This window comes from Drosophila serrata, unplaced genomic scaffold (assembly GCF_035046125.1).
Source record: "Drosophila serrata isolate PLE 108 unplaced genomic scaffold, ASM3504612v1 contig_130, whole genome shotgun sequence".
In the NCBI taxonomy this organism is placed as follows: domain Eukaryota; kingdom Metazoa; phylum Arthropoda; class Insecta; order Diptera; family Drosophilidae; genus Drosophila; species Drosophila serrata.
The window spans coordinates 119394-140910 of record NW_028257028.1 but is presented as its reverse complement, the minus strand read 5'-3'; the positions used below and the strand labels follow the sequence as shown (position 1 = coordinate 140910).

Sequence of the window (21517 nt, the reverse complement as noted above, 5' to 3'; positions counted from 1 at the left end):
AGAGAGAGAGAGAGCGCGCGTCCCGTTCGATGTAACTTCAACTATTGCAAATGTAAACAAACCGCAAGTTCTGGAAGTGGGAAGCAGCAAGGGGAGTTGAGGGAGAGGGGGGGTGGTACGTCAAACGTCAAAGCAAATTATATAATTTATTTATTTTGTTACCGCGCGATGTGCTGCTCTCTTGCCTGCTCTCTCTTAATCTCTCCCTCTCTCTCTCTCGCCGCCTTTGGGGTTCGTTGTCTGGCAATTAGCTTTTTGCTCTCTTTGCTCGCCAATTTTTGTGCTGTTCTCATTTTTTTTTCTGCCCCCTCGAGCACTTGAATTTATTCTTGTTTCTTTTTTTCGGGTCTTGCCTTCGTTTTTTTATTTATTTTTTGCTTTTTTCTACATCGTCGCGTCTGAAATGCAAATAAAGCGGGTGCAAAAAATATATAAAAATAATAAAATTAAAAAAAAGAGCGGCGAAAAAGGTTCTTTATATTACATTTTAATTTTTTGTCACTGCTGCTCTCTCTCTCTCTCTCTCTCTCTCTCTCTCTGTGTCATTTTTGCAATTACGACCTGCTGGCGGGTGATTGACCCACAAGGCCCAGGCTCGCAAGGCGAGATCCAGATCCATATCCATTTCCATATTCAAAGCGAGATTTAGGTTCAGAACTAGAAGTGGGTTGGTGGGAAAGGGAAATAGAATGGGTGGTTGGGTGGTTGGGTGGTGGGGTGGTTGGTTGTGCCTGTGTGTGTCAACCACAGCGCAAACAAAAGGCCTTCGAAAAAATGTTGCCAAAGATTTTCGCAGTGGGTGCCATGTTCCCGAAAAGCGAGACAAACACAAAGACCAACAAAAGCACAGAGGAGACTCAATAAAAAGAACTTAGAAGCAAAAAAAATATTTAAAAAAATAATAAAAGCATTTAAATAATATATAATAAATTCTTTTACAACCTCACTTCATTATTTTAATAATATATATTTTAACATTTGCATATTAATTCAAAAAATAAATTAATACATTCACTTTTTTACAAGCGAAATAAATCTAAAGTGATATATGATATATATTCAAAGAATATAATATACCAAATTAAGTGATTTGCTCATTAAATTATAGATTAAGTGCGAAAACAGGTTAGCCACTTGAAGGTCAACAACCATAATAATATTTATGTTATTTCACAACAAATTTCAAATTTAATCTTTAACAAATTACTTATATATTATATATGTTATATATATTATATATAAGCAAACGAATTAAAGCAATGCTCACTGTAGTCGCAGGACCTCCTGGCCTGTAGAGTGCGTGTGCACACTCCCTCCTACGCATTAATGTCCTTGCTTCATGGGAAATTTCGATACAAATACCACAAAGTCTGTGTCTGTGTCTGTGTCTGTTTCTAGGAGGAGGAGCTTTCACCGATTTCGGGGGAAAAGTGGGGAACACAGTCGCCAAGAAGTTTATCTTCTTATATGTATATATTTGATTTAGACTGCCAAGCAACACTTGAGTTGAATGCGCACAAATAAATATATATAGTATATGTTATATATTTTGTATACACACAATTTTTTTTGTGAAGGGAAAATGGTAGATGAAGGCGAGGGAATATGAAACTAGCTAAACAGACATTTAAAATAAAGAAACATTGTTTTTTGTATTGAATAGAAAATCCATACCCAGTTTAGCTCTCTTTAATTAATAGGGAAATAAAGCTTAAAGTTATAGGACTTACAAAATATATTTCACAATTTATAGCTTAGGTATAAAAATCCCTAAAAATCCATTTTATAAAACTCGAACCAAAAAAGAATCGAGTAAAACTTGGTTGATCGACATTGAAGACTTGAACTCGGGTTCAATAATTCCCTTAATTTGGAACCCGCTGAAAACCCCGAACCGGGCCTCAAATTCCACCCCGTTGGGTGCTAAATTTTGGGTCGGCTTTAACCGGTTTATATACATATACTATACTATATACTATATACTTTATTGTGTGTATATTTCCACAAAGGCAACGAGATAACAAAAAGTATAAAACAAAAAGAATTTAAGAAGCATTTAGCAGCTGCAGAGAGCAACAAAGGCAACAGGTGACAGCACAGATCCGATCGACGACTGGCTAGCGTAGTGGGAAATAAAAATTCAAATATATAAATTAAAGTATTCATTTAATTAGCAAAGGAAACAAAAAGCAAACGGAAAGCAGCAAAAACAATATTACAATTTTAATTCGAGCTATAAAACGAGACGAACCAAAGTACAAAATAAAGTCGCGGGCTGCACCGAAATTCTAAATACACTTTATTTGACTTGTTAATAATTATTTTAAATATATAAGAATATGATTAAAATTTAAACTATACGGGTTTTTAAAAAGATTTGGAAGAATAAATCTTTGAAACTTATTAAATTCATACTTAAGGGCCTAGGAAAGGCTACATATTCTTGCATTTTAATTAAGACAACAAGAAATAGTTTGCAAAACTGATAGTTTATACATTAAAAGTGTTGAACAAAGACGAAAAAAAAACCCAACCGACAACCAAATAAAACCTTGCCAAGAGTAATTTAAAAGTAATTAAGAATTCTATTTCGAAAATGTTTAACATTTGGTTGAATTGACAATGAAACCTTTACCTTTATTAAAAAAAAGAACAGAACAAACCAAAAAACGATTTTGGAGCTCTTTTTCTGACTCTTATTCCCGTTTTTCTTCCCTCTTTTCTTCAGCAACAAACAAAAACAAAACAACACTGAACACTTGCTGGAAGCTGAATAACAAAAATGGAACAACAATAGCAACAACAACAACAACAACCAAACAAACAAACAGAAGTGAAACAACAACAAAATACCTCCAGCTGTACAAATATTGATTGATATTGAGAAACAAATATAAAAGCATATATACCATATATACCAAAATATAATTAAAAATGAATCAACAAGAAATATGAATACGAAAATGTAACAATATAATCAATTATCCGCCTACCCCGTCCAAAAATAAACAAAGAAAACTAAAGTGCGAAGAAAATCGGAGGAAAGATGTTTGAAAAAATACTACTACCGGAACTTTTCACCGAAAGTGGGACTATTAAGATACCAGAAAAATACCAAGTGCGTTAAATTCAAGAATATACCGCGGAACAATTGAGAATCCCGTTATTCGTGTTTGATTTTCGTTGTTTTTTGTTCATAATTTGTTTCCCTGCAAACACTCAAATACAACAGCAAAGTACAAAGAAACGCAGCGATAACAACGTTAAATGCAAACTGCATAAGACTAATATCAACAGCACAACAAAGTAATACAAAATATATAATTTCCCAATTCAACAAAAAAAAAAGAAAAACAAAACAAAAACCGCATCCTCCGCCCACAGTAGGAGACAGAGAGAGCGAGACGCACAGCTCAGACAAGAGTAAGGGAGAAAGCAGGCAAACCAAACAAACGGCACCGAAGCTTGCAGAGAAAGATTGCGAGTGCGAGAGAGAGAGGCCGAGCAGCTGAGGAGAGAGCGCTAGCGAAAAGCTTCATGCAGAAAAACAAGAAACAGCGCAAAACATGTAAGTGAAATTGATTTTTTCTTTGCCTTTTGCTCCCTCCTTTCATTTGATTGTTATTATTGCTGTTATTGTTATTGCCAACATTAGACGTAAATATTTATACCCTTGCAGGGTATTATAATTTCAGTCAGAAGTTTGCAACGCAGTGAAGGAGGCACCTCCGACTATATAAAGTATATATATTCTTGATCAGGATCAACAGCCGAGTCGATCTAGCCATGTCCGTCTGTCCGTCTGTCCGTCTGTCCTTCTGTCCGTCTGTCCGTCTGTCCGTCTGTCCGTTTCTACGCAAACTAGTCTCTCAGTTTTGAAGCTATCTGAATGAAACTTTGTAGTTAGCCTTCCATATACTCTCACTCGTATATATGTCGGAACGGGCCGGATCGGACGACTATATCAGATAGCTGCCATAGGAATGATCGGAAAATTTTTACAAAATTTTTTTTAACTTTTTCAGTTTTCAATAGAATTGGATCAAATTTGAGATATAGCCATTCTACTATACTCTACAATTTTGCCTAAAATTTTATGAAAATCGGACTACTATATCATATAGCTCCCATTGGAACGATCGAGAAATTAATACAATTAAATTTATAACTTTTTCAGTTTTCAGCTGATTTTCATCAAATTTGAGGTATAGGCATTTTATATTAGTCTTAAATTTGGTGTCAAATTTCATGAAAATCGGACGACTATGTTTGATGTAGAGGAAAAATGCAAATCTGCGAATGTAAAACTGCAAATATAATATGTATAGGTGAATGAAATGAAAGCAGGTATTACTTCATTTTTTTTAACACAAATAAATATAATTTATATTGTTGAGATTCCAAGTCATAGAAGTTCTATCTGCAAGGGTATATAAACTTCGGCGTGCCGAAGTTAGCTTCCTTTCTTGTTCATGATTGATTTATGCGGGCCCAGGGAAAGCTAACGGTATCGCAAAGAAAGGTGGCAACCCTGGCGCAAATGTGATAATCTCATGTTTATTCTAAAAGATTATTATACGCTCAAGGGAAGATAATGCCAAAAGAGATTCCACAATGCTATTTTAGTTGATTTTTTTATTATTGTTAAAATTAGTAAAATTAGTTTTTTTGCAATACATTTATATGTCTCCAAGTTTTTAAAATAGAGAAAAACGGTTAAGAATCTCAAGAAATTTTATAAGAACATCTCAGAAACCCTTTTGCTAAAAATAAAACCAATCTAATCTTATCAAATCTGGGTAATCTCTAAGGAGATTACCACCTAAAGTTGTAAACTTGGCCAGCTCACAATGTAATGCAATCACACCTGCATTATCATAGCTCTTCAATCGGGTGAATAATAGTTTTCTATCGTTTTTGGTAACCCGTAAAACAGTGAGTCACTATGTTGACATACAAATAGATTAGTTCGGGAGTTATATAACATGATAAGACCCTATTGAGGGCCTTTGATAACCTTTGATAGATGCTATGGGGAAAGGTAGTTTTACCAATTTTAGAACTATATAAAATCGGGAGAAGGTCTTGGAATACAATATATCTAATTAAGTAATAAGTCTTATTAATCAAATATATGTTATATTTAAATGCCTTTGTCCCAGAATTTAAGAAATAATTTAGCTCTTTGATTCATAGTATTCAATGAATGTTAGGCTAAATGTTTAATTGATATCTTGAGAAGGTCTTGGAATACAATATATCAAATTAATGAATATATCTAATAAAGAATATATCTAAGTAATAAAATATATACTATACTAAAATGGTATATTGCTTGATTATATATCCAAGAATTTAAGAAACAACTAAGTTTAAATGTTTAATTGATATCTTTCTTTCGGTGTAGTTTCAACAACTAGTTTATAGGGGAAAAGAAATAATATATCCATTTTAAATAGAGATCAGACCAGAAATTGACCCTAGCGATAAGATATGTGCATTTCAAATAATTCCCCCTTCTCCCCTGCGCTTTCTATGTGATGTCTGGGTCGGGTAATGGTAATAAGCGGTGGGGCTGAGTTCTGAATACTAAGTACTGGGAGATATCACACATTTCCAACTAGCGAATTAACTGTCAAAGCTTGACCCCAACAAGCTCTAGCGCCGTCTAATCAGCTTAGCGATATCTACACACACACGCGGCGGGGTGTTTGAGCATGGTGTGTGTGTGTGGGTGTGTGTTGTTTTGTTGTGTTTGTTGGCTGAAAGGCAATCGAGAAGAGCAAACAAGCAATGCTTTTGGGGCGGGCGGCTTATCAAAAGCAATATTCATGTTGAATATCTGTACAAAGTATAATTGCCCCGCACTCACACACACACACTCGGGCCATATAAATATGGACTCAGACGTGCGTACTCGCACACGATTATATCTAAAATTTATATAGCCAAGTTGGGAGACAGAGACAGAGACAGAGAGAGAGAGAGGCGGTCGTTTTTGGGGGTACAAGTCTTGGGTCTTGGCCACTTTGGCAACTTTATCGATTTGTGGCCCGAAATTCTAGTTAGATTTCAGGTGTGTCGTGTGCCACTTTATGGCCAAAAGCCGAAATATTAGGCTCAGAGATAAGCAAGAATGAATTTAAGACAAAAAAGGAGGCTAATTTCGGCACGCCGAAGTTTGTATACCCTTCCAAATTGAAATTCGATCACTGAAAATTAATACAATATAATTTATATATATTTATGTTAAAAAACAATAAAGTAATGCCTGCTGTTATTTCATTAACAGTTTTGCAATTTTTAACGATCGTTTGCTATATGATATAGTAGTCCGATTTTCATAAAATTTTAAACAAAATCCTAGATTAATATATAATGCCTATATATTAAGTTTGATGAAAATCAGTTTAAAACTGGAAAAGTTATAGTTGTTTTTCTATAAATCGTCCTATTGTTCCTATGGTAGCTATATATATGTATATATATAGTCCACCGATTCGCCATGGTCCGACTTATATACTAGTATAATTTTATAGAAGAATAACTCCATAGTTTCATTGAAATAGCTTGCTCTTTAATTGGTTCAAAACAAATCTCGCACATGTTTATGATTCCCAACTGGTTCAAACATCCCCGGAACGAAGTGACTGCTGCCGGCCGAGTATCAGATATGTGTTGTGTTACAAAAGTTGCAAGTCATTGTTTACTAGTGTTCAAAGTTAGTAACTGATCATACATACTTGCTGGTCATAGAAACTTACTAATCATAGTTACTTACTAGTCATAGATACTTACTGATCATAGTTACTTACTAGTCATAGATACTTACTGATCATAATTACTTACTGGTCATAGATACTCACTGTTCAGAGTTACTTACTGCTCATAGTTAATTAATGTTCAGAATTACTCAATGATCATAGTTCTACAAATCGTCCGATTGTTCCTATGGCAGCATATATATGTATATATATAGTCCACCGATCCGCCATGGTCCGACTTATATGCTAGCAAAATTGTATAGAAGAATAACTCCATAGTTTCATTAAAAAGCTTGCTCTTTAATTTGTTCCAAAACAAATCTCTCACATATTTATGATTCTCAACTGGTTCAAACATCCCCGGAACGAAGTGACTTCTTCCGGGCGAGTATCAGATATGTGTTGTGTTACAAAAGTTGCAAGTCATTGTTTACAAGTGTTCAAAGTTAGTAACTGATCATACATATGTACATACTTACTGGTCATAGATAGATACTTACTGATCATAGTTACTTAATGTTCAAAGTTACTTACTGATCATACTTACTTAATGTGTATTGATACTTACTTACTGGTCATAGTTAATTACTGATCATAATTACTTTCTGGTCTTAGATAGATGAGAACTTATCATGGTTTTTTTTCTGATCACACTAACTTACTGCTGAAAGATGACTCCTTCACTGCGTTGCAAGGTATAAAAAAATAGAAAACCAAAAAAGAGATACAAAGGCAACAATTCATATATAAAATTAGATTTATTTAAATTTTAAATTTATTTATAACAATATATATAGGGTGTTCTACAACCCGGCAACCGTACCACCCCACCCCACCCACTGTTGTCGCTGCTTTTCTCCGCCTGCTCGCTCGGTCGCTTTTCCATCGCGTTGCGTATACGCCCCATTGCACCGACAGTCAGCCGTGCAACGGCGACGTCAACAGCGCCGTCTGTCTGGCGATTTCGGTCGAAGCGATTGACATGCTCTCTGCCTCCCCCCCCCTATCACCTGTGTGTGTGTGTGTGTGTGTGTGTGTGTGTGTGTATTTTCACCTGGCACTCGAAAACAATTACAAAACAAAGTTGGAAAGGCGGAAAAAAAAGTGCAGAAGCGGCAATGGCAAAATAAACTAATAAAAAGAGAAGAAGAGCAAATATTACAGCAGCAACGTCGATGATAACAACTAAAAAACAAAGAAAGAAAACTAAATAAATAACGCTTGAATTGCATATTACTTACTTGCCCGTCAAGTACCTTGTCACCTTCCTTGTTTTTTGCCTTTAATTAGATAATTATATTATCTCGGAACGTAACACTAAGGTCTTTTTTTTTGAGGTGAAGTTACAATTTAAAAAAAATAATTGAAAACGATAAATATGCGCAGGGAACTTGGAGGATAATAAATAATATTTATTATAAATGTCATAAATATATATCAATATTTTTTTATCACACTTTTTTTTTGATAAATTAATTTAATGCGGGAAGCTTTCCTATGCTAGTTTTTTTTAATTAAATAAATCTGCATACTTAATTTAGAATTTTAAGAAATTCAAATTTTTATCAATTTTCCATGATTCAATTTTCAGAATTTTAACCCTAATAAAAATGTGAAATTTCTGAAAAAATTAAATTTTTGTCTGACATAGCTAGACCGACTCGGTTTTTCATGCTGATCAAGAATATATATGGTTTATAGTGTCGGAAATGACTCCTTATATATTTTTTAAGCTCCTGACTGAAAGTATAATACCTTTTTTGGGTCAATATTTATCAATATTTTTATATGGCAATTTTATCTACAAATTAAAAATTAAAAAACTTATAACTAAGCCAAAAATGCATTAATTTTAATTCGGAAAGCTTTCCCATGTTAGTTTTTACTAGATTAATAAATCTGCATACTCAATTTAGAATTTTATGAAATTTAAATTTTTATCAATTTTTCATGATTCAATTTTCATAATTTTACCCCTAAAAAAATTGTGAAATTTCTGAAAAAATTAAATTTTTGTTTGACATAGCTAGATCGATTTGGCTGTTAATGCTGATCAAGAATATATATGATTTATAGGGTCGGAAATGACTCCTTATATATTTTTTTAGCTCCTGACTGAAAGTATAATACCATTTTTGACACGATTTTATCTATATTTTAATATGACAATTTTATCGACAAATTAAAAATTAAAAAACTTATAACTAAGCCAAAAATACATTAATTTTAATTCGGAAAGCTTTCCCATGCTAGTTTTTTTTAGATTATAAAATCTGCATACTCAATTTAGAATTTTATGAAATTTAAATTTTTATAAATTTTTCATGATTCAATTTTCATAATTTTACCCCTAAAAAAATTGTGAAATTTTTGAAAAAATTAAATTTTTGTCGGAGATAGCTAAATCGATTCAGCTTTTCGTGCTGATCAAGAATATATATAATTTATAGGGTCGGAAAAGACTCCTTCATAATGTTTTAAGCTTCTGACTGAAATAATAATACCCTGTATATTCACATTCTTTTTTTCATTCATTAATTTTTAAGACAATTTTTTGTAGAAACCAAAGCTTAAAAAACTTAACTAAGCTTTCTTCTAGTTTGGGTACTTATGTATTATTTAATTTGCTTTGTAAACATTATTGTATTTAAATACTTGAACTTGAAACTTTAATTTTGCCATCTAGTTAGCCTTGAACTCCTTGTGTCAAACCAAAAGTCTGGCTGCCAAATTGTGCTCCTAATAATTTTCTTTGTAATTCCATTCGTCGAACCAGCAACACCTTTAGTAAATATTTCTAAATTATTTGTATCCCGAAAAAAAGTTTCTCCAAATTTTGTTCAAGAGGTGTGTTTATTTAAATTGTAATATATGTATATGGGTTATATATAATACCCTATATACCCCTATTTAGGCTGAGCAAATACCAGAATCACCGCCAACGATCAAGAGAGCATTTTCCAAGGGCTCCACTGTGGCCACAAGGTTTTCGTCTCGTCCCAATCCTTGAGGTGCTCCTGGAAAAAGTGCAGGATGCACAGGATGCGCTCCATCAAGACATGAATCCATTGGCTTCCGTGAGAGGTGCTTCCGTAAGACTCGAACCGTCCGATGTATATGCAAGTATTGCCCGAAAATTAATGCAGGTTTTCCGACATTATTTGCATATACATCGTACGGGTCAGGTCGTACGGACAGCATCTTTCACGTAAGCCAAAGGATTGGGTGTGGTCGTCGTCGTGGTTGGACAGCTTTTCCGCCTGGCGTTTGCTCCAGCCAATGCTGCTACCCTGGACGCTGCTGATACCCTGGATGCTGCTGCTACCCTGCACGCTGCTGCTACTCTGGACACTGCTCTTACCCTGGACGCTGTTGTTACCCTGGATGCTTCTGCGTCCCTGGACGCTGCTGATACCCTAGACGCTGCTCTTACCCTGGACGCTGCTGCTTCCCCGGACGCTGGTGCTACCCTGGACGCCGTTACCCTGGACGCTGCTCTTAACATGGACGCTGTTGTTACCCTGGACACTGCTGCTACCCTGGATGCTGCTGATACCCTGGACACTGCTGCTACCCTAGACGCTGCTGCTACCCTGGACGCTGTTGTTACCCTGGACACTGCTCTTACACTGGACGCTGTTGTTACCCTGGACTCTGTTATTACCCTGGACACTGCAACTACCCTGGACACTGCTGCCCCGCCAGTGCCTTTGCTCTCGGCGGTGCTGCTACCCTGGAGGCTTCATGTTATGTTTTCTTCAATTGTTCTTGAGAGGAATCCAAAGAGAATACATAGAAGAACCATCAGTAGAGGACGCTGATTGGGTTCGAGGACAAAAAATACGAAATTTACGAGCAGAATCTCTGTTCTCCCATCGTTTGTCATGTGAATCAGAGAGGCGGGAAATATGTATGACAATGGGGAAACCGAGAGCAGTAAATATAGTTCAAAGATCTGCCCTGAATAGACGAATATATGTGCGCCATCTGATCTCAAAGTGTGTGTGTGTGTGTGTATAGTGAGGGTATTATTTATAGGCGGCACTTGGACAAGATTCGCATATAAATAACACACGGAGAGTATCTTTGGCCTGTTCTTTGACTTTTGCTGCTGTCATTCAACCAAACCAAAACCGAACCGAACCGATCCCCCTTGCCAGACCCACCTCGACCTCCGCCCATGACTCACTATTTTTTATGGCTTTGAGCGTTTTTTACGAGTTCGATCATAAAAAAAGCAGCAAGTCCCAGGAACGTAGAGTCCAATTGCGCCCATGTTTTTTTTTTATATATCTTTAACTATTCCATTCTTTTTCCAGCTATTTTTAATACTGAAACTGAAATGCTTTGTTTTTAAAGAGAAAAAATAGATATGTAGTTAGGAGTCAGTGTACAAATATTAAGAAAAAACCTTGACTATTAAAAGAAAAATCTTTGAGGAAAACTACTTGTGTACCATCAATTGTTTTGGTATTTAAATGAGAGTATTTTTTAAATTAAATATGTATTATATATACATTCAATATTTATATTGACAAAGTAAGGCTTCATTTCTTTTCTCTGCAATCTGCTTCGATCGCTCCTTCTAATAGATCCCTATATTTTTTTACCCGTTCCAGCTAGAGAACATGGAGGGTGCGAGTCGCAGCAGGAACGCCGCATCAGCCGCCTCCGCGAGCCACAGCCAGCAAGGAGGACGCCCCAGCCAGGACCGCATTGAGCAGGACCTCAAGCAAGACATTCCCTACTTCGACGAGCCGCCGGCGATTAATGCCAGCGATCTGCTCGTGCTCGGCAAGAGCGAGTGCAGCCTGGACGACCTGGCCTGGGATCCCACCGACATGGATGCGGATCAGGAGCAGGACCAGGACCAGAACCAGAACCAAGACCAAGACCCCAACCAAGATGCAGACCAAGGGCAGGAGGATAACTATCCGGATGAGAACGAGAGTTCGGTGCTCGGGAGCGACTATGCGCCAAGTGGCAGCGGAAGTGCCGCCAATAGCTTCTATATGTCGCCAACGCCCTCCACCGCCTCGGGCTCTGGCTGTGACCTAATGCTCCGACCTCCCTCCAGCTCCATGTATCACTTTAACTACCGATCGCCAGCGAGTCCCTTGACCATGCCAGGAGGCGGCGGCGGAGGAGGACCAGGAGGAGGAGGAGGAGGAGCAGTTGGACCCCCATCTGGACGCCTGCATCCGTATGGACATTCCGCGGCTCACGGCACGCCGCCTAACTTCTATCCCAATATGTGGTATCCCAATGCGCCCTACGGTGCCTCCAGCTCTGGAGGTGGCTCCTCTTCGGTTGCCGGCAGCAGTTCAATGGCCGGTGGCAGGTACATGACCTACGCCGGACCTGGAGGACCAAGTCCCGGTCCAGGCTATCCAGGTCATCCGGGACATCAGGCACACCTGCATCACCCGGGGCATGCCCTGCACCATCCGTACCAGCAGCCACATCCCCACGGGCATCCGCATCCCCATCATGGGCACCACGTTCAGCATCCGCATCACCAGCATCCGCACGAGACCATGATGGAAATGTTTCAGCTCTCGAATAGGTGAGTCTGTAAAGCCAAGGTATATACCTTCTAGAATTGCTTAGATTTGTTGGGAAATCTTTAATAATAATCGGGTTACTTTCGTTTTAAGTTCATGGATACTCTTCCTTGGCACGGAAATTGGAGTTCTGTAGTTCCAAGGGGAGCTCCTCCTCCTCTTTCATTTCTTTCTGAGAAACCGCACATGGAATGAATGGCGATCCCGGTTGGATCACCCGTGGTGTTAAGTGGGGACCACATCCACATCCGCGGGTGGCCAATTGAACGTTATTCAGGGCCTGCATCCCGCTGGTTGTCTGGACTGATTGGGGATTGGAGATTGCTTCCAGCTCGCTCCCCCTCCCGCTCCCAATTAGCCTGTCTTCTTGTGGCTTAACTTAACTAAACCTGATTAGCCAGTTAATGTGTATTTATATACGTATCCATCTGACTTGGGTTCTTCTGTTTGGGATTTATTTTTGGTCCTGGATTCAGCGGAATCGCTAACCAATTTGCTCCAGCCAAGGGGGAGCCGCTGGAAACCCGCACACGACATTGACCACCACCCACTCCACCTCCTCCAATCGGAGGCCAATCAGGAGCCGCCCCCTCCCCCCACTTGCCGCGTTTCCCAAATCAGTTGGCAAATCAGCAGAGAAGCGACAGAAGAAGCGTTTGAACTACTAACAATTTGCTTCCTTATTTACTTGGCCTTTTGCTTCTGCTTTTGCCGTTGCTGTACCGTTACAATCGGCCATATATAATCCAATGCGTTTCGATACGTCATTAGCGGCGATTCCAAGGTCGACCTGCATCCGTTGGGTGGTGGTATCGATGGTGGTGGTGGTGGTGATGCAGTTATCGATACGCGCGCTCTTTACAATGTAAGCTCCACAGCCATAGAGCGAGAGCGAGAGAAAGACAGAGAGAGAGCAGAAAGAAAAAGATAGAGTGTGGGGGGGTAGGGCCAATGCACTGTGAGAAATAGAGATAATAGAAAATACAGTGGGAAAAAATTATCCACATTTTCTTTTGGATAAAATATGCTGTGAAAACATTTCTGCTTGAATTCCGCTAAGATGCAGACAAGTCTCTGAATTATCGAAAATATTGTAAACTCTTATTAATATCAGAGAATATTACATTAAACTTAAAATTTCAATATTATTGAAAAACATTTTAAAAATCTTATTACTTTCCTTAGTCGCTTTGGTTGATTATACATATGTTTCCGATATAATATAATATCGATTTATTGTCACTTTAAAATGTAAATCGATATTGTATATCGATACGTTGGTTTGGAATGAAATATTATCATATTTCTGATTGCTTCTACCAATTTAATTGTTAATTAGCATCAAAGTAGATTCTAGATCTAGTAATTCTAGATCCAAAAATCTTGTAAAGTGTAGCTTGTTTTCCCCATTCTGCTGCGAATGCAACAAGTTGAGTGCACAGATAGCAAATACACTTGGAATTGGCTAAGAAAACAAACGAAAAACAAAAAAAAAAACTAAAACCGTTAACGTTAACGCTTTGAGTGGGCCAAAAGCAGCAAATAAAAAAAAGGTCTCAACAATTGCTACGACAACAATGTGACATCAAGTGCAAGGGTGCAGTGCACTCGCTTGATTCAATCAAGGGCAACCAAATAGCAGCAGAAAATCACACGAAACTATATAGTCAATAATTGAATACTCTAGCTAAAATTTTTTTTTTTTCCATCTTAAATAAACAAGTAATTAAAGCTTTTGATTAAACATTCAAGTTATTCTTAAGCATGTGACTTGTTTGGTTTTTATTTGAAAAATGATTTTGATATTGATTAAGCCATTAAAGATATTTAATAACCAAATAATTAGCTGAATTTATAGGAATTTTCATTTCGTTTCAGTAAATGGCAATCAAATTTTGTTTTTGGTAATTTTTAAATATTTGTTTTTATGTGCGCCCTATTGCTTAGGCTATTTTTAAAATTTTAAATGCATTTATGAGCAAAAATGCAGCCGGTATTGTATTACAACTTAAAATTAACACTGATAGTTTTTAATTATTTATTGACTCGGGTTAGTTTTGTTAGTTTTAATTTATTATTTACCTGGTTGCCAAATTTATAGTTCAAACTCAATCCTTAAGCACAATGTTTTCGAACTTTCCAGGAGACACTTGTCTTATTGTAATAGTAAAAACAATTTCCAAACTATTTTTCTGGCAGCATAAGAATATGCAAAATAATGTGACCAGACTTGAAATAAATGCAATAGTAACTATGTAACCAGATTTAAATAAGAAGCACACGTAACTATGTGACCTAGTTTGATGCATTCTTGTTCTAGAATTTTCAAATCCTTTTGAAAACTTTAAATTTATTAAAAAAATCATTTGCAACTGATTAATTTAATGCTTATAATTAGTAATATTATAATTGCAACTCAAAGTAATTTTGCAATGTGCACCTCCCTTGGTGTTTGTGACCACTGCCTGTTTTTTGTTTACTCGAACTGTTGCGCACTTTCCTGTTGTTTTTTTCTCTCATTTTGTTTTTCCTATTTTCTTTAGTTTTTTTTTGCTGTTTACATTGCCTTTGCCATTGCAATTGCAGTTGCAATTGCTCCTGCACTTCGTTTCGCACTTGCCTTGTCTGTGTGAGTGTGAGTGTGAGTGTATTTTGCGAACTTGTTTTGCAATTGCGTTTTAAAATAAATTACATCAGTGGCTAGTGGCTAGGCAAGGGGGGCGGTGGGTTGGGTGTATGTGCGAAAACAACAATGTGGCAGCTGTGGTAGCCATTGCTAATCGAACGCAGCAGCGTTCTCACATTTCCGTATGAATTACTCATGATACTTTCGAATACATTGTATATTTAAATATGAAATTAAATGTGACCAGGCTTGAATAGAAAGCAGTTCGAAGTGACCAGGTTTGAGCAGAAATTAGCTGGAAACTTGAAGTATAAAGTATAAAGCGAATATATTTATTTTAATATTATTTAACAAATAGAATAGATGAAGAATTTACAAATATATTGAAATGAATTATATATTTTTTTAATTTAACCCGAAACCACTTTTCTCCGTGTCTGACTTTATGCAATTAATGGCGGAACTGCCCTCAAGAGCGACGTGATCATTGCCCTTGAATTGCACCACCCGTCCATCTTCCCCCCGGAATTGATACCCCTGAACGGAGCTGATAATTATTGACAGTACTCGGACCTTTTTCGTTGTCATAGTCTAGCCGAACGGTTGCACTATGTAATACTTACGAGACTGCGTAACCGCGCCAAACAAATGCCAAGTCATGCGCCCCATATATATTTTTATAGATTTTTGTATTTGCACTATATTATATAGGAACAGAGCTATATGATTACTGGTGTTGTGTGCATATGTGCATATGGGAAATACGGGAAATGGACTACAGGCTACAAAGTCGTAAGCAGATAGCCACACGAGGTTGTTCCAGAAAATATAAATGATATGGGTGACCACAGAAGAAACTCACAAGATACATGTATAAAATATATTTATCAAACACATGTAATTATTTGAGAAAGCCTCTCAAGCATATAAAAGGGTCTACAAAATATTAAATTGCTGAGACCCGGTTTAAGATCATTCTTTACCAAATCTATATAGAAATAAAATCCTACGAAATTCTCCTCAGAAACCCGAGGCCTATTAATATTATGGTATTATTATTGGATACTTACTCTTCGCTTCCTGCAACTTGTTTGTATTTTCTCCTCTAAACAACAATTAACACACGGCATATAAAAAGCGATTGGCTAATCTAAACCCCTGCAGCTCTCTGGGACTTTGTCACCTTCCTACCTCAATCAGCAAACGCTTGTCGTATATCTGAAAATTGTATACTATATCTAACTACTTGGCGGGTGTGCATTGCACACTATACCTTTATTATCGTCATTAATCTGACTCTTTAGAGAGAGAACTATGAGTTCCAAAGTTCGCCTCAAAATATATGTAGAATCACAATGACACATATCATGTGAAATTTATTTGAGGTTTGCCAAAAATAAAATGTATTGGAATATCGAATATTATCATGAACTATTCGAAATTTTTTTTAATTTTAATCTTAAGAATACGATTCTAATACAAGTATATTTATTTAACTATATTCTAGCGGTCGCGAGGCACGCAATCGAGCTGAGAAAAATCGCCGGGATAAACTGAATGGATCCATCCAGGAGCTGTCCACAATGGTGCCCCATGTGGCAGAATCGCCGCGACGAGTGGACAAGACAGCGGTTTTGCGTTTCGCTGCCCATGGATTAAGATTAAAGCACGGTAAGGTTACATTTTAAATTTCTATTCAAATTAAGAAAGGAAGTCAACTTTGGGGAAGCCAAAGTTTGTATACCCTTTCCGAGTTTTAAATCGATCATAACTAAGTCAAAAATGCATTAAATTCAATTCGGAAAACTATTCTGTGTTAGTTTTTCTTAGGTTAACAAACCTGCTTACTCAATTTTGAACTTTATGAAATTTAATTTTTTATCAATTTTTCAACATTCAACTTGCTAAATTTGAACACTTAAAAAATTGTGCAAATTTTTAAAAAATTAAATCTTTGTCCGAGATAACTAAATCGATTCAACTTTTCATGCTGATCACGAATATATATGGTTTATAGGGTCAGAAATGTCTCCTTCTATATTTTTTAAGCTTCTGAATAAAAGTATATCAACATTTCTTGAGTCGATTTTTATCTATATTTTTATATGACAATTTTATCGACAAATTAAATCTTAAAAAACTCATAACTAATCCAAAAATGCATTCATTTTAATTCGGAAAGCTGTGTTACGTTAGTTTTAATTAGGTTAAAAAATCTGCATACTTAATTTAGAATTTTATGAAATTCTAATTTTTATCAATTTTTCATAATTCAATTTTCATAATTTTAACCCTTAAAAAAATGTGAAATTTCTGAAAATGTTAAACCTTTGTCAGAGATAGCTAAATCGATGATGATTTTCATGCTGATCAAGAATATATATGGTTTATCGGGTCGGAAATGATTTCTTCCACATTTTTTAAGCTTCTGAATAAAAGCATAATACAATTTTTTGACTCGATTTTATCTATATTTTTATATGGCAATTTTATCGACAAATTAAAGTTTAAAAAAGTCATAACTATGCCAAAAATGCATTAATTTTAATTCGGAAACCTTTCCTATGATAGTTTTTATTAGGGCAATAAATCTGCATACTCAATTTAGAATTTTATGAAATTCAAATTTTTATCAATTTTTCATAATTTAATTTTCATAATTTTAACCCTTATAAAAATGTGAAATTTCTGAAAATGTTAAATCTTTGTCGGAGACAGCTAGATCGATTCAGCTGTTAAAGCTGATCAAGAATATATAGGGTTTATAGGGTCGCAAATGAAAAATAGAGTAGAAAAATCTATAAAAGGCTCTGGAAGAATTGATTTAAAATCCCTAAAATTGAAATCCGCAAATTCCGTTGCAGCCTTTGGCAAATCCCTGCTCCACCAGCGGCCCCAGATCACCGACACACTGATGAGCATGCTGGACAGCTTCTTTCTGGCCCTCACCTGCCATGGCCACATCCTGCTGATCTCGTCCAGCGTCGAACAGCACCTGGGCCACTGCCAGACGGACCTTTACGGCCAGAGCATCATGCAGATCACCCATCCCGAGGACCAGAGCATGCTCAAGGATAAGCTCATACCCACCGAGCTGGAGAACCTCTTCAATGCCCACGGAGACTCGGATGCGGAGGGTGAGCCCCGCCAGCGGAGCAAGTCCGAGGAGGACTACATCGATCGGAAGCTGCGCGAGGACAGGCGTAGCTTTCATGTGAGGTAATTGTATATTTGTAGCTAAATATAAATATATATAAATATATATTGATATTCCTCCCGATATTCAGGTTGGCTCGTGCTGGACCCCGATCAGAACCCACAGCCTACGAGGTGGTTAATATCGATGGCTGCTTCCGGCGCAGCGACGAGGCTCCACGTGGCGTCCGTTCCAATACGTTGAGCTCCAGCTTGCAGCTGATACGAAGGACCCGCGGTCGCGACGATGTCATTCCACTGCACACGATCAGTGGCAACGATATAGTAAGCATTATCATTTATATGAATATATGTATATGCCTTAACTCGTTGCATATTCCCGTCCAGATCTTGACAGCCTGCGCTCGGATCATCCGTCCTCCGAAGATCGTCAACCGCCTGATCGATGCCAATACGCTCGAGTACAATACCCGCCATTTGATAGACGGCAGGATCATTGACTGCGACCAAAGGATCGGCATCGTGGCCGGCTATATGACGGACGAGGTGCGCAACCTCAGTCCGTTCACCTTCATGCACAACGACGACGTGCGCTGGGTGATTGTAGCTCTGCGACAGAGTGAGTTTAAAACTATATTGTATATCTTAATATTTTATAACGAAATTCATTTGAAATCCTAACAGTGTACGACTGCAACAGCTCGTATGGCGAGTCCACTTATCGCCTTTTCACTCGGAACGGTAACATCATCTACCTGCAATCCAAGGGCTATCTGGAGGTCGACAAGGAAACCAACAAGGTGCACTCATTCTTCTGCGTCAACACATTGCTGGACGAGGAGGAGGGCAAGCGACGAGTGCAGGAGATGAAGAAGAAGTTCTCGGTGATCATCAATACGCAGATACCGCAGTCCACCGTCGATGTGCCGGCTTCGGAGCATCCGGCTCTGCTTGAGAAGGCGGTGCTGCGACTCATTCAGAACCTGCAAAAGTCCGGGGAAGATGGTGCCCAGGGCATGGAGGGTGATGAGGACGAAGATGTTGAGGAGGAGGACGACGACGAGGACGATGACGAAGATCCCGATGATGGGGTACGGAGCATGTCCGAGCTTGGGGATTCGTATAGTCAACACCACCACCAGCATCACCATCACCAGCAGCTCCATCATAGGCGTTCACAGCACGGAAGCTCATCGAGTGCTCTGTCCCATCATCATGGTCAAGGCAGCTCCAAGACCCCGCCTCTCGCTCTGGTGCCACCAGAAACCTCCTCCGTCAAGTCCTCGATATCTAAGAGCATCAGTGTGGTGAATGTGACTGCGGCGAAACATTTGCGCGGTATCCATAGCTCGGCAGCCAAGTCACCTACCGCCTCCCTGTCGTCCAGTTGCACATGCATTGAATCCCGATCCTCCTGCGACTATTGCCAGGCACCACTCACGCCCGATCCCCTGCCGATAGGTTCCAGCCTGAAGAGGAGCACTACGACTCTGTCGGAAGGCGAGGAAAAGCACTCAGCGAAGCGGCGCTTCATGCCCAGCACTGGTGAGGAAACAGGGAATACCTTTTTCACTAACCCTTGACACTATCACTTGTTATCCTTCAGAAATCGAGCATGCCCTGCACACATCCCTAGATCAGATAGGAAGAACGCTGACGCAGCAGCTCAATGTGGCCAGGAACTTGAGGGAGCAGGGCCAGCGTTACGAGTTGCCGCATGCCGACCAGCGCTTCGATGAGATCATGGTGAGCTATCTCCCCAAAAACCCTTGATCCTTATGTCGCTTGAATTCATACATTTTCCTCACCCTTTGCAGCAGGAACACCAGAAGCAAAGCGAGCTGTATGTGAATATCAAGAGCGAGTACGAGGTGCAGTTGCAGAGCAAGGCCGGCGGCGCCCGTAAGTCCCCGGAATCGGAAACGGAAACGCAGCAGGAGACAACGGCTCGGGATCGGGAACAGGACTAGAGAGCTTGAGAGATACTGAGAGAGTGAGAGCGAGGTCAGCTCTCGACTGAAGAAGGGTTTCATCGATGTGATAACTACTACTGTCCTGGCAGCCAGCTCAAGTCCCAAAAGCGGATTGTCGCAAAACAAGAAACACACAAGCTCTTATATATAAATATATATACCCATATATAACTAGAGTATAGACCCACGATTGTGAGAGACCAGCTGCAGGAGAGATACAATTACAATTACGGTTAGATAACCACTACCTATAATCCCAACCTATGAGTGAGCATGAAACAAACATACTTTACATACTGGAGATGCCCCCATAAACGCACAACAAAAGCCACACACACACACACCGACGATACACTCGCTGATACACAATGCTGTTTGATCAGTTTGTTATTATTTTTAACCTTACGTACCACATAGAGCGGACTTTGAAGTAACGAGTAACGAGTAGCAAGAAAGAACAAGGATTAACTGGCAACTAGTAACGAGCGGTTTCCGTTTCCTGTTTCCAGCGCCGATTTTGCTATTTCGATTTCGATTTTAGTTCGAAGTTCTTCCTCGCTTTTATACTTAAAGGAAATATTTGAGTTCCTGCGATATTTAAAGTCACCCAATGTGTGTTGGGTTATCTTTTCAAATTGTTTCTGAAATCTCTGGATTTTTATACTATTTTCTAGTTTGTTTTGTAAATTATAGAAATTTGACAAACAAAATGCAATTTCAGCGAAATCGAAGCGACGGACGAAGGATAAAGATTAGCATAAATGGGAGGATATATAAACAATTATTAGGCTAAATCGGAATATACATTAAATATACCACATATATATATTTGTATATGTATAAGTATATATATTAATATATATATGTACCTATGTACCATATGTTGTGCGTGGTTAGCGCATGGCCCAAACTAAACGTGATAAAAGACTGTTACCAACTACAAACACACATACTATAAACATACATAGATACACGCTTAAATTTAAACAAAACTAATCTATGAAGGAAACGATGAAAAAAACAACGTAAACTTAATTCGGAATAATAAAAATATTCATAAAATAGATAAATTAAATTTACTGTACACACACACACACACACACCTTTTTATAGATGTTTAATGTTGTTAATAGCCGGAAATATCAGCATCGACGACAACAAAAACAACAACAACAGCAGCCAAGTACAATTTACACAGATATATGCTATAAATACTAAATGTGTTTGAATCGGTGTAAAGAAAAATTTAAGAAAATCTAAATCACACACACAAACCACACACATAAAACAAAAACCAGCAGAAAAGAAAATCTAAAGCATGAAAAAATAAGAGAACTCTGTTAAATGTTTGTTATGCATTTGTTTTTTTTTTATCTAAATTAATAGTAAACTAATGTATTAGTGAATAAACTTGTGTACCTACATACAAAACAA

At 37.9% G+C, this 21517-nt stretch overlaps 2 protein-coding genes across 4 annotated transcripts in view; both read left to right on the top strand.

Annotated features, from left to right (window-relative positions):
- LOC110187022 (uncharacterized) overlaps positions 1–3555 on the top strand; it is a 15614-nt gene extending 12059 nt beyond the window's left edge. The window contains exon 3 of the mRNA XM_086826085.1: positions 2729–3555. The gene's annotated coding sequence lies outside the window, so the exon portion shown is untranslated. The remainder of the gene's footprint in view (positions 1–2728) is intronic.
- gce (germ cell-expressed bHLH-PAS) overlaps positions 1–21517 on the top strand; it is a 27847-nt gene extending 6330 nt beyond the window's left edge. For 2 of the 3 annotated variants that reach the window (XM_086826083.1, XM_086826084.1), the window contains 8 exons: positions 11384–12330; positions 16462–16625; positions 17819–18173; positions 18242–18434; positions 18498–18729; positions 18795–19655; positions 19717–19856; positions 19928–21517. In XM_086826083.1, coding sequence (XP_086682209.1) covers positions 11393–12330; positions 16462–16625; positions 17819–18173; positions 18242–18434; positions 18498–18729; positions 18795–19655; positions 19717–19856; positions 19928–20080 — 3036 coding nt within the window. In that variant the 5' untranslated portion in view covers positions 11384–11392 and the 3' untranslated portion in view covers positions 20081–21517. Of the gene's footprint in view, positions 1–2728; positions 3569–11383; positions 12331–16461; positions 16626–17818; positions 18174–18241; positions 18435–18497; positions 18730–18794; positions 19656–19716; positions 19857–19927 lie in introns of those variants that run through there. The other variant, XM_020956409.2, reaches the window with a different exon arrangement.